The sequence below is a fragment of the Vespula pensylvanica genome, chromosome 4, assembly GCF_014466175.1.
Source record: "Vespula pensylvanica isolate Volc-1 chromosome 4, ASM1446617v1, whole genome shotgun sequence".
In the NCBI taxonomy this organism is placed as follows: Eukaryota; Metazoa; Arthropoda; class Insecta; order Hymenoptera; family Vespidae; genus Vespula; species Vespula pensylvanica.
In genome coordinates, this window is record NC_057688.1 from 3,070,913 (window position 1) to 3,085,819 (window position 14,907).

A 14,907-nucleotide genomic window follows, 5' to 3' on the forward strand; every position below is an offset into this window, starting at 1 on the left:
AAATACATTTATTACTTTCGAAAATCAATCTTTTCTTTTATAATACACGTCCAGATTATTTTAAGACGATGCAAAATTCAATCGAAAAAAATACAAGGTTAATCGATAAAAAATGCAAATATTATAAAAGGTACTCCAATATAATGTAAAAAATTGTTTAGGTTGCTTCCCATTTTAGTTGCACATTAATTTGACCTATTATTAAAAAAGAATATCTGATAATATTTTTATATCCTCCATCTTATGAACCGTAATCTTTACAAAGCGTATTTGAGACTATATGAATATAGATAAATAGTAACAGCATTACATCGAACTTTTTTACGTAAATAAATAGATCAAACCGCCTAATTTTTTAGTCGACATTTTAAGATAAAAATTGATTTTAAAAAATAAAATGTGAATGTCCATGAGAAAATATGAAACGTATTGTATAGACTCAATCGATTGATTTTTATATGAATTATAAGTTATCCAAAGAAGTAACTACAACAACGATGTTAAAAAGAAAAAATAGGACGTTTCCGTCTGTTCTCTTTCCTTCCTCTTGAAATCAACTTTCAAAAATCTCTAATAAATTTTGACTGACTTACCTCGCCGTGAATAACGAGAGCTGGTGTAGATAATGCAAATATAAACGCCCATGCGATGCAAATCGCTAAAATCGCATGGTTTTCTGTTCTCCAAGACATCGATGTTATCGGATGAACCACCGCCAAATACCTGAGAGCAAAGGGGAGAGAAAGAGAGAGAGAATATTAAGGGACAGATATAGAGAGATGGTAATAGACGAAATTAGAGAAACTTTGCTAACATTAGCAATAGTCGATGCCCAATTATTCTATGATAGGAATCGTAACAACTTCAAGTACAGTTTTGACATATATGTAGATAGTATAATACAATCCATATTTTTTCAAAGAGTTTTGATAATATAAATATTAAAATATAAGAATTTGTGCCATAAAGTCTTGATCTGATGATCTTACCTGACCTCTGACTAATACGTACGATTACATTGATAGAATTTAATTTACTGATAAAAATAAGCTTCGAGTCTTTAAATGAATGAGACAGGATCATATGAAAGAGTTCTTCTCGCTAGATTTGTTTATTCATCAACATGTGAATAATTGATTATAAAAGAAATAGTAACTACTATGCTAGATATTCATAATACTGATAATTTTATCAACATAAATCAAATATGAACATTATCTTCAGGTTTTTCTACTTACGTTCGCATTATTAATAAAAGATTAGATTGACTAATCGCTATGTAGATGTTATAATATGAATATTATTGGAAACTCAGGACGCTTTTCTCAAACTCATTCGCCGAATAGACAAGATCGCACGAAAACAGGATTTATTAAGAAAAAAAAATGTGACGAATCGATCTTCGTCGTGTACTCAGTCGGATGTTCGAATGAAATGCGTCAGAAAGATACGTCATAACGATGCGATTAGTTCGTGACATGTAAGAGTTCAAAGGAGGGCGCTTTTATTAAGCTAGCTCAAACACTACTCCCGTACCAGGCTGTATGATTTCATCTAGGATAAATCTGGTCGTCAAGCTGGGGTTGCGAACGACTTCCCCAACTCGTAATGATAACACGAAAGAGCGAAGGCAGGACACTTTTCAGTGAGCGGGGTGACTCTCCTGTGCTTAATAGCTGATGGTAAGACAGGATATCGTTGTATTAGAAGATATGAGGATGGTAGATTGGACTATGTGTAATACGTCGTCACAATTCTAACACAACGAAAATTATGTGTGCGTCTGTATGTGTGTCTATATATATATATATATATATATATATATATATATATATATATATAAAGTGGAATAATAAATCTAATTTAATGTGTTAGATGTCCTTGTCTATTAATGATTACTTCAGCCATAGATACGACTTAACTTCTTGTTGTATGTTATTTATTAGTCAGTGGATTTTCTCAGAGAAATAAGTTTCGATCACGATCTATCGAAAAAGTACTATATGAGCTGCTTGCATCGACTTTCCGAGCTTACAATTAGATCGATGATGTGCACGAGCGGATGATTAATAGGTTGCGATGTATAAGAAAGTGGGAGTGTCACGAATATAATCATATTTGTCATCCACACCTATGTAACCGAAATATGGTATAATATTTACATATGTATACTGAAAAAGAAATTTTTCTCATCCTATCGGCTTTCATTGGAATCATCGGCTTTAAATTCAAACTCTAATTTTATAGATAAAATACAAATAGAACTTAAATAGTTCCATTTAAGATCTTATGAATTCTAATAAATGTAAATTGCAATTCGTGTACGAATAGTTTAACTGTAGCGAGTGATTTACTCGAAAATAGAAAAAAATGTTAAATAAATAAACGATGAATACGATGTATTCATTTTTTATTAAAAACAAAGGGAAAGCAGCAGAATAGATTTCAAGCATCTAACACAAAGATTAAAATATTGTATTTTACCAATAAATAATGTTGGAATTTTCAATAAAAAATAATAATGTCGCTTATTTAGATATAACTACTGAAAATTCCGACATTACTTATTGGCTGAATTGATATATTATCAGTAAAAATATAATAATTAATTGGAAGAAAAGAAACAAAAAATAAACATAACTAAAAGAGAATATATTATTTTTCACAATGAAATATTGTAAGAGTAACATCGTAGATTATTATTTTCATTTCCTTTAGTATCCAATATCGTAAAAGCATTTTTATTGAAATCTTTTTCATATTTACAGTTATCCGTACTCGACGAATCGAATCGAGTATATTATTTTACCTTTTTGTATAATTATTTTTTTACATATCAATACACCGACTTGCACTATTCGACAATATAGAAGTTTGATCAAAAATTGAAACATGAAAAAAACATATTTTCGTTTCACGATTGTTTTTTTTTTCACGATGGATTTTCCAATATTTATTTTATTTTTCACCAACGAACGATTTATGCATGTATATACCGTATATATAATGTACCAGCAAAAAAACTTTTTCCTCGCTCAGAGCCAACAGTTTTTATCCCGTTGCTTTAATGCTTTCGTTGATTAAAAGAATGATTGATCGTTTCGTGAGTCGGAAGAAAAGGGGAATTGAATGTATCGCGATACAAATCAATAAAAGAATTCTTGAACGAATATCCTACGATGACTTTTCAATCTTATGTCAGATGTTACGAATGAAAGTTGTAAAGAATGAAAGTCGTACATTCATCGTTTAATCATATACATATATAATACATAAGTACATACATATAAACAATATGTACATACGTACGTAAATATATTTATATTTTTCTCATTGAACTATGCTTTATCCCATAAATTTTTTATGACGTATCGTTTTCGTATATAGTGATATGTGTAAACTTGCAAAAAAAGAAAAACAGAAGAAAAAAGAAAAAATGGATAGAACAAAGAGAGAGAGAGAGAGAGAGAGAGAGAGAGAGAGAGAGAGAAAGAGGAAGAGGAAAGGCTTCTAATGAGAGCACGGCACAAAAATGTTTCTGAGCTACATTTTCTTGTGTAAAGCAAGAAGTAGAACGCACTTCGTTTTTCCCTTTTCCAATGGAATATCCTTACTCGCTATTTTTCACGCGAATGTACAAGAGGTTGATGTGTCCTGTGAGAACCGATGTCACAACAAATCTACTTTCGCATTTCCTTTAATAACACAATAAAAATATCTTCTTTCTCTTTATACTCTAACTCAATTATTGGACGAGTCTAACATAAGATTTATTATCAATGTAATCATACTGTATAACAAGAAAAAATTCTTGACGTTCCATCAGTTTTCTCTTTTTATTGTATTTATTTTATAACATATAAAATCATCGTCGATGTATTTCGCAATACTTTCGAATATCAAAAATAATACAAAGGAATGAATCTAAGTATCTAATGTTAACATGATTTTAACACATTATATGCGATATGAAAAATAATTTTAATTAAAAAAAACACGTATCAATATGACTTTTTAGTCATTTCTTATGAAATGGAAAAGAATTAATTATTTACTGGAAATAATTAATATTGTGCAAATTGCGAAATGGTATCGTACAAAATAAATCTCTTTGTCAAGACGTAGTGAAACAGATAGTGAAATAGATAATGAATCGGGATGTATTCATTTCTATAAAATCAGAATGCGGAAATTAATTAGGGGAAAATTTAATTAAATAGAGTTGTAATTCTAAAAACAGAATAAATAACAATGTTTTAAAGTCACGCGTAACTAAGCTAACGTTATGAGGTTGAAACTGTCATTAAAAAGACTACAGCTTAAGAAAAAACAAAATTTTCCATTACTCATGGAATACATTGTGCATGAAATATTTTCTGAGTTGCATATAATGTAATTTTCTAAAAAACATTTCTACTTATTCTAACATATGGCTCGTTCAAAATTATATTCATTTTCTTCATTACTTTGAACTTGTTATATTAAAAAATAGAATTTTATGTAAGTTATTCAGTATGTTTAACATATTGGATACACAAAATTTGTTTTTTATTTTTATTTTTTATATGATGGACATTCCACGTGGTTCTAACGAATCTAATGTAGCAGCTGGAGCTTTTTTAATACTCGTATATCTCCTTTAAAGGAATCGACGAGTATTTTCCACGCGAAGGGCTACATTAGCAACGCGACGACACGATTTTATCGTCCGAAAGCAAAAGGATAAACCGAAGAAGAAAAAACCACGACGTGGTTTTATCTCTCTCTCTCTCTCTCTCTATATATATATATATATATATATATATATATACTCTCTTTCTTTCTCTTTGTCTATTTTGTCTATCTGTCTATCTGTCTCTCTCCCTCTCTCTCTCTCTCTCTCTCTCTCTCTCTCTCTCTCTCTCTCTCTCTCTCTCTCTCTCTCTCTCTCTTTCGTAGTTTTCCTTCCTACGGCAAATATGAAGCGAATGAATTTTAAGAAGGTCCATCGAACGTCGACGTTCATTTTGTCGCACTGAGAATCATGCCGCAATGGTATGGAATACGAAACGAAGAGAAAAGTCAGATATTTGTGTGTCTTGCCAAATGGAATATGTGACCCCACTATTTAAAATTTATGCGCGTTGCCTGTCAAGAGTCCACTCAGGAAAGCATTTTTGGTATGTATTTACATCTTTTAGTTGAGAAAAAGCTTCGTCATAGCGACTGAAAAAAAAAAACAGCAACACAAAAAATTGGATCAACCTAGCAAATACAGCGAGTACATGAACTTCTTTGTTTCACTTCGTTTGCATTTTAGAACTTTTACAATAGTTTATCAAAAAACTGTAATTATACTTGAAATAATCTACGAATTAAAATAATATCATATAATATATGTTCTATATGTGTGCCGTTTCGCTCAAAAACGGAATTACTATAAATATAAAAAATTAGTTTATTTTAAATATATATTACATGTATTTTATTATAAATAGAAGTCAAATTTATGTATATCTAATCATCTCATGCTAAAACACTTTCGATACTTAAGAAACCCTTATATCGATACTTAATAATTCGCAAGCAAACAGTATTGTTTATCAATTGTTAAAAAACAGTATTGGTAATATCAAAACTACAGAAAAAAGAGAATGAACGTGAAATAAAATAAAAAAACTGATCTTACCTGTCGAGACTCATGAGGACCAAAGTGTAGACGCTAGCATAGGCAGTGACGATGATGAGATATTGGACGATCTTACACCAGATATTACCAAATGGCCAAAAAGGTAGGACAAAATCAGTCGCCGTGAACGGTATGCAAAATATGACGAAAAGAAGATCGGCCACCGCGAGATTAATGATGAGAATATTAGTAGTTGATCTCATGCCTGGATTTGCAGCTACGACGATGACCACAAGAGTATTTCCAATCAATCCGAGGATACCAATCATCCCAAAAAAAACTGGCACTATCACGCGAACTATCTTCTCGATGAGATCACGATCATAGCCAATATCGAATTTAAGTTCCTCGCAATTTTCCATATCCATTAAAGTGCTGTGCGTACTATTGCAAATGCTTATATTTGATTCTTTCGTTAAATTCGAGATCCCAATGTCCCAGCTAGTCTCCATCTTGATTGCGAACTTTTTCTTTGTGAGGAAAGAAAGGAGAAAGAGGAAGAGAAGAGGAGGAGGATCGATAAATGAGGATACTCGAAATTCTTTGACTTAAATGAGCTATACGATTTCCATTCGATTCTTCTCGATTGTTCGCGTGCTTTGCGTGACTTTCATCCCAGACTAATGTTTTTTTCTTCTTTCAGCTTGCGATGGCCCTGGTTGATAATCTAAAAAATGCATGGATTTAATTTATTAAAAGGTTCAAAATAATAATATTAATCTTCTCTCGAAACAAAAGAGAAATATTAATATTAAAATTTTCTAATGCTACTTTAATTAGCTACGACTTTATAATGAAATCAAATATTTTTAAAGATATTTCTTTCACATTTGCGACAACTATTCTAAAGACCTGATCAATCATTATTTATTTAATTACCGTCGTATTTTTATTATTTCATTTTATTACAAATTTAGAATATTCAAGTTTTAGGTTTTTAATGTCCTACATTCCCTATATTTTTAAATGTCCTACATTTGTATCATTAAAAATAAGCAAAATCTTTCAATGTATAGCGTTTACTCCACAATTTTTAACTACATAGTAAGATGATCTCATCGATCGATCTCGTCGAGATACGAATATTCTTGGAATTGGAAATTACGTCAACGGACTTCATTAAAAAATATTCATGAGGGTCCTCGCATCTTAAAAGAAGAGCGTGTACAGCGGGAGAGACTGCCATTGAATTTTTTCATTTCGCACTTCTTATGATCAAGAAGAGCCAAGAGATTCTGTTTCCATGTTGAAAATGATTATAACGATCAATATCAATGGAGGAAGATATTTTCTATAAAAGAATATTTTACGAAATGAATTTGTGATGATCATAAATGATGGATATTTCATGATTATTCGAAATCAATTTGATCCAACAGCATATTAAATTATAATACAATTCCGCGGTTCGTGAAACGTGATATCCACGTAGATTTTCGACATTGATTCAAGACGTTTCTTTCGATATTTCTCTTCTTTCTAGATAAACAAAACCTTAATAAAAAAGAAAAGAAATGAGAAAAAAATATAAATTATGTGCAACAATCACTGAAGTTCTCTATCAACATCTAAAGAACATAATGAATAAATAATTCTAAATGTTATATTACTTATGTTATGTCATATCTTTATTATTCACTTATAATTATCCTCTATCTATTTTTTCTTTTTTCTTTTTTTTTATTGAAAACAATTGTAAAAAATGTAATAATTCTTAAGTCTAAAAATTCAACCTATTCGATTCATTTGTTAAAAAGTAAAAAATTATATATTCGTTCTTAACGACGTATATTCTATTTTAACATCCTATATTGTAAGCTGCAAAGATCGGAAATGCAATCGAGCAAATACGAGAACGAGATCATAGTAAATTTCCGAACAGCTTTAAACGGTAGCCAAGCATCGAACCGAACGAATCTCGGACAAATAACAATGGAAAATGGATGGAAACTGTAGGATTTGGTTGAGCTTGTTTGATTTTACGCAGCCAGTCGACAGATCAAATTAACCAGAAGCATCGGCCATTCGAGCATAATACCGCGATAAATAGTTTCATTCGACTGCAACCGCCCATAAATGAGTCATTTATGCATTTCAACTACCTTTATGCGATCCACTTCTATTAAATCGATCATGAGAGAATGATGTTAGTGGGGTGAGTCTCGATGAAAGGATGACCAAAATCTCACCATTCTCTTTGTACGTAATTCGTTAATTCTCTTTCTAATGTTCAACTAGAGATTAAAACGTTTAAACAATTTGTTTAATAATATTTCTTATATATTATTATACATAATGCAACAATGAAAGTTATAAAAGATATGAAACAAAAAAGAAAAAAAAAATATATTTAAAAAATCATACTTCAAGATAAAAAAAAGTAAATCAATGAACCGGAACAATGTCCACATAATTTACAATGATTTCTTTTGCTTTTTTTTTTGCCTAATGTTTCATTCTCATATAATCAACTATCTTATCTTAAAAAAGATTAACAACACGTAAGAATAAACAGAACGAAGGAGATCGATACGTACGTAAAAAAAAAAGGATAATGGCAGGTAGCTCCGAAGGTAATAACGAGCGTATATCTTACATCACGATGAAAATGCGATAATAGAAACAACAATTGCTTTTCTTTTATGTATCATAATAATACAAAAGAGAGAAAGAAAGAAGAATTACGTACACACACATACGAGTAGAAAATAATTAATTATAATATTCGCAAAAATAAAATCTCTTTTAAAAAGCAATCTACTTACGTGTTAAACGTTAAACACGTTATTAATAAATTTCATGGTAAATAGAAATTATGGAAATCGATGATGACAGATGATCAAAATAAAATTTTATTAAAGAAATAAAAGATAAAAGAGAATTGAATATTCTCAGCTAAAATATTTTATTATCGAAATGAATAAGTATGATACAATCTCTCTATCGTTTTACTCGCTTGACATTTTTACAACATTTTTCTCTTTATATGTGTAGATTTTATGTGTAACTCTCTCTCTCTCTCTCTCTCTCTCTCTCTCTCTCTCTCTCTCTCTCTCTCTGTTTCTCTCCACTTCTATTCATTATATTCGTTTCTCATGCGTTTCGGAAGCCATTGAAACTGAAAATCTTTGCTTTCAAAAAACATACGTAAATAAAATAATAAAACTATTTTGTTATACTACTTTCTTATTTATAATAGTTATATTTGTCTATAGAACTATAATAATTATTATATAATATTCCTGTTGCATAATGACGATTTATAATTATGCCAAGAACCTAAACTTGACGATACGAATAAAAATTATAAGTAGTTACGTAATAAAATAAACGAGAACATAAAATTATAATTAGAGCACTAATTAATTTTCTTTTTTCTATACTCTCCGTTCAGAGTTCTGGTGTTAACAACTAATCGACTTTGTCATCTTTCTTCATACAATCTTACATTTTTATTTATCTTCTTCTATTAATCTACGTATTTATTTTTATTATTGCTTATTCCTATCACTTATTATCAATGCTTTAGAATTTCTACTAACTTACTTTGCCTATAATATATATCATTCCAATGCAGTATATATATATATATGTATATATCAAAAAGATATAAACAACCAGAACGACACATTAAAATAAAAAAATACGATTGATGGCACGTTTTATCGCGATTATAAAATGATCAATACGTACGCATTACCGGAAGAAAAGTAGATCGAGCGTAATCATCGTAGATCGACCGTTCGCTTTCCGGTAGAATATCCTACCAAGCTACCAATCTCTTTTTCTTCCCTTGGTAAAACCAGAAACGAATCGTCGTCATTATCATCATCATTTGATGCTTTCACACTATGGAAAATATTACCAAGAGGAAATTTCCTTCCATTCGTCATCTACGTTACTTCAATTCGTCCGAGAATTATTGATTACGTAGGTGAAATTGCTAAGAAACTTTCTTCAAACATACATCTAGTGTTTCCTTTTATTTTTTTCACTTCTTTCAAAAGTTTTATTTCGCTCAGATTTTCGAAATTCAATAAATATAGAAAAATCTCGAGCTACAAGAATATCCTTAGTTTTACAAGCAATTCGTACATTTTATGCATGCATGCAGGAAACTCGTCTTCGTACATCAAATAGAATATTTTCCACGGTGTTTTAGTTATTTTAAATATGACCTAAAAAAAAAAAGAACCTCTCGAATAATGTTCAAGTACGAATTTAATTATTCTCACGAGTGGCATGTTTGAAAAGAAACATTGAAATTTAATTAAATATGTCAGATAATTTTTCCCTGTTAATATTAAGAAAAGCAAAAGGACGATAAATACAATTACGAGTAACTTACCGATCGCAATTCTAAGCAGAGACTATGTCGGATCGAGAAGATTTCATAGAAGAATAACGAGACGTGTAATGATTATTCCTATTCATCATTCTACAAGGGGAAGAGCGTGTAATTCACATAAATGAATAATGACGGAGGGCATCACTCTCTCTGTGTCGACATCGAAAATTTATATCGCAGTCGTGACCATCGCCGTAGGATTTATCTCGAAATGAATGTATTCTTCCATATACGCTATCCTTTAAAATCGATCGGCATTTTCCATTTCTTTTTTTTATTTATTTATTTCATTTTGTATTCTTTTTTTTTATTTCCATGTGTCATTATAAAAGAACTTGTTTTCATTAACTATCTATACTAAAAGGAAAGTTCGACAAAATATTTTGTTATGGAAATACATTCGAGTCTTTTGTAATTCGATTGCGAACGAAGTAAAAAACAGAAAAGAAAAATGAAGTGATGAACACAGAGAGATCATAATCACCGGCCTAGATTTTTGAACGCAATATCCTTTTATGTACACGGTTCGATAAACGGAAAACCCTTTTTTTCCTTTTTTAAAAATTCTTTTATGAAAGTACGAGCGGAGACGAGCTTTTTGCGTTCATACGCACAACTTTATAACTTGATAATAAAACCTCCACTAATCCTAATCTACTATCATCGACAATATCAAGTTTTCTTCATCTTTCTTTTCTTTTCTTTTTATTTTTATTAAGTAACTACTCTTCGCCAATAGATCTCACCTTTGAAAGACATTGCTTATAATATTGTATTATTCTACCGATGAATCTACCTCAATAATGTCTCATTGAAAAAAAATCAAGGATAATTATCAATGCGTTATATGCACATACCTCTAATGCACGCGACGATGTCATGCAGAATGAAAAGAAAGAAGGGTGAAGAAGAAGATCGAAATAAATTTTTCTTTTTTCTTTTTGCCCGCCGGTCATATGACCTCGTTGACCACGTGCCGTTTGGATCGAGACAGATTGATCTCACGAAAACTTCCGATCGATTGTTTTCGTTTTTCTTTTCTTCTTCTTCTTCTTCTCCTTCTTCTTTTTTTCACTTGAATGCCCGTTTTCTTCGGCCTCGTCGATGAAGTGTTCTGCGAAGAACTCGACAATAAACTATTTGACGATAGTCGTTGATGTACAAAGCTCGTCGAATATCCACACGCATGACTCGCCGAAAGATCGACGAGTCGAATGAAATTCACGAGTTGCAAACGCCCTAACGATCTCGATCGTTCGATCCTCCCAATCCTCTCTGACGATCACATTACGATCCTTTCAAAATTTTAAGTCTTAAGTTAATGAATTCCAATTTTATACCGCGTTCCCACGAGGTATGAGCCACGAATATGAATCACGCTCCTGTGCTCACCCCAGGTTCTTTCACGTCTATCAGTGGAAAGTGTGAACCGTTCGGCATTGAAATTTTTAATTTTTTAATTTACAACAACTAGTAGAAACAACTATGTAGGCATTCTGTTTTATGCTTGTTACTATCATAATTAAAAATCAAATCGGTTTGATCTTGTCCCGACTAAATTGTGAAGGCATCAATGTCACAGGCAATCTTCACGATAGCATCTTCACACAAGTCGTACTCCACGAAAACATAATTCACGTTCGTAACCTCGTAGGAACGCGGCTTTAAAAAGAGCAGTTTTGAAAGTATTAAGTTATTGTAATTAAAAAAAAAGGAACAAAAAATCTAAACGATCAAGAAAGTCTCGTTATCTTTCTGTTTTCTTTGTAATTTTATTTTTTCCTTCTTTTTATTTTTTTAAATGCCACACATCGAGGAAGAAATATTATTTCGGATGATTTAGCAAAGTGGGATGTAATTGTCGATAGTTTCGTCGGAAACAATTCATCTTAATTCATACGTTGACAAAAACTCAATCAAACACTCTTTACACGATATATCATATGATATCTTATAAATATTAAATAAAAAAGAAACAAAAGAGCCTTTTTTGCCTTTAATTGTATTTATCTACGACACGTTCCTTCGATCCTATCTTCGTTACGATCAGGATCGTCGTCATGTAACCGACCACGCTCGTTCGAAGGACATTCCGTACTGACGACTTTTGCCCGCTCGTAGCGACTCACGCATCTATGAGAACTCTTCTAGAGGGTGTCCAGAATCAAGGAAGCGCGGAGGACGTTGGATGAAACGCGACTCGATAACGTCCTCGAACTACTGTGAGAAATTTGTCCCTGATTCCTCGATCCAGGAACGAAGTCGATTTCGGTAATACGAAGCTGTCCATAGCGACATCTAGTGATTAATTAACATTTAATAATCATAAGAGAAACTAGTTTTAAGTCTAACGATTGTTACACTTCTCTTATTTTACAATATCGACTAACTTTTTAACGTTAACCTTTTCGTATATGATTTAACCAAAATCCAGGACAAAAATGTAGCAGCCAACTCTGACCGAACGGATCAAATAAAGAAAACGAAAGTATAAATGAGTTGATTACATTCGTTTACATGAGTACTAGGATTGTGTTAGGATTCTAGATTTCATTCCACATTTTAATGCAAAGCAAAAAAAAAGCTATATAACAAAAATATCTCCACAAACTGTAACTCAAGAGACCAACTATAAGTTATTTTTAACAGAGTAAAAACTTCAGCAATAGTAGATTTCTGTTTGACCGAGTAAAAGAATTGGATAATAGAAGATTTCTATTCTTCTTACGGTTCGTAAAGTAGATTCCTCTTTATCACCGGTCCATAAAGTATATTCCTACTTTACAGCTATTGGTAAATAGATCCTTGGTTAATAATGATGTTAAATAGATTTCTATTTTATCGATAGTCAGTTCATTTCTATTTTGCTAATTAAGAAAAATTTAGATAAATCCTAATTTACCAACATATCAGTGAAGCATTTTACTATCATACTCATTTATGCAGTATATACGAAAACTGTTAGAACCGATTTGATATTCACATTCCTATAAATTGCTTTATAAAGAAAAAAATGTCAATTTCCTGGAGGAAAATTTTATTGTATACTTTTTTTTTATCAACATAAATCATTTTATAATTGGATAAAAAAGATTGACAAATTGCTATTGAACACTTCTGATGTTTCTCATTAATTTCATCTTTTTTTTTATTTTGTTTAACTCCTTGCATTACAATCTGAATTTTTACAAACGATTTAATATTTAGGATGTAAAGGTTATATTTATAATATAGAAAGATGAAACTATAATATGAAAATACATGCGTGCTCCAAGAAAAACTCGTTAATATATTCGCAATATGGCATATATTTGATACATAGTTATTAATGTAAAAAGTTAATTGAATTGTTTTATTATTTTGATTTTTTCTTTCTTGTATTTACAATATGTTTAATTAAATCGTATTATACTGTAAATTTTTCATTTTGTTCAATTATTCAATAACTGAAGAATAGCTTTCAATACTTGTGTGTAATGCCGATCAATAACTGACATTTTTGCTGTTAATGTTCATAATATCGTAGAATAACAAAAATCATTTTTTTCTTAATGCATACTATTTCATTACATTATTCTTATTTCGTCTTTTCAAATAAAATTTAATTGACAAAAATCGAAAAATGTGAAACATATTCGCACATGATCTATTTCTGTGATAGTCATAACGTTGTTTCGTTTGACTATTTCATAAAAATTCCATCTATTGCACATACATTCGAAGATAATGTAAAGTTATCAATTTAAATCTCTCGGCTTTCGTTGCATCTATTGCCTTATTAAAAAATTCCATGTCTTCTATATCCTTGACAGTCATTTTATCCATATCTACAACATTGCTTTCATTAGCGAGTACTATATGAATCAACCAGAATGAAGTGACCAATCCGTACAAGCTAAACTTCTTCAATTCCAACTTGAACCATTCTATGGTCAAATTCTTAAGATCTACCTCGGAAACGCCATACTCTTTAAGCTTTTCCACAAATGTACAGTGATAAAGCTCGATCAAATTATCATATTTATCTTCAATTATGCAAGATTTTACGCTTGAGTACACGAAATAATGGAAGTCAAGGGCGACAGATGTATGCCGAGATAATTGAAAATCAACGAATTTGATATCAAGCAGTTTACCGTTCTTATCGTACTTGTAAAGGATGTTGTTTATCCATGCATCCCCATGACAAATAGTGAAATACCTATCTTTCGGTAAGGAGAGCAACTTTGCTATTACATCGTAGCAATTATTTTTGAGAGATTTCACATACTCTATCGCCTTTTCTAACTCTGCCGTTTGAAGTTTTATTGATTCCAAATGATCGGTTGCACTAATCAGACCGCTTTCAAGGGTCTTACCAACGGCGACATTCAAATCTACCGGAAAAATGTTTTCCTTCAATGGACTTGCCAATTTTTCAAAGTTTTCACAATCCTTCAATTTTATCGATAGAGACTTCGCATGCCACTTCGCCAGTGTCTGAAAGAGAGAAAAAACGTGAATATTTCTTTCATTACTTGTGTGATAAATTTTTCAATAATCATTATCGACGACTGTGCATTGATTTTTAACAACATGAGAAAGAAGAATAAAAATATTTCTCATCCTTGACTATAATTAATAAATAAATTCTGAAAACTAAACTAAGTAATGAATTAAATAATATTGTTTAAATAAAAATTTTCTCGATGAGGTGTTCAGAAACATAAAAGAAAATCAAATACGACAATCCTATAAAAACGATTGCCTTGGCAGATGTTTGCCGTTGTACTAATCTTGTATACGCAATTAATCATATTATCTTTTATAAGCAGCTGAACACATATCCGGTGAAAAGAATACATACGTGAGAGTTATTAACAAAAAACTTGCATAGAAATATCAAGAAAAA

At 30.9% G+C, this 14,907-nt stretch overlaps 2 protein-coding genes across 4 annotated transcripts in view; both read right to left on the reverse strand.

Moving 5' to 3' along the window:
• LOC122628403 (allatostatin-A receptor-like) overlaps positions 1-12,238 on the reverse strand; it is a 43,510-nt gene extending 31,272 nt beyond the window's left edge. For 2 of the 3 annotated variants that reach the window (XM_043810673.1, XM_043810671.1), the window contains exons 1-3: positions 10,874-12,238; positions 5,669-6,335; positions 594-723 (exon numbers count right to left, since the gene is read on the reverse strand). In XM_043810673.1, the coding sequence (XP_043666608.1) occupies positions 594-723; positions 5,669-6,120 (582 nt within the window). In that variant the 5' untranslated portion in view covers positions 6,121-6,335; positions 10,874-12,238. The remainder of the gene's footprint in view (positions 1-593; positions 724-5,668; positions 6,336-10,873) is intronic. The other variant, XM_043810672.1, reaches the window with a different exon arrangement.
• A 1,213-nt stretch (positions 12,239-13,451) lies between these two features.
• On the reverse strand, positions 13,452-14,546 carry LOC122628574 (the record flags this gene model as incomplete). The annotated part of the gene is made up of 2 exons (XM_043810989.1): positions 13,452-13,640; positions 13,714-14,546. A coding segment is annotated over one exon (828 nt), but the record flags the coding sequence as incomplete, so codon positions are not given.
• Between the last annotated feature and the right edge of the window lie 361 nt (positions 14,547-14,907).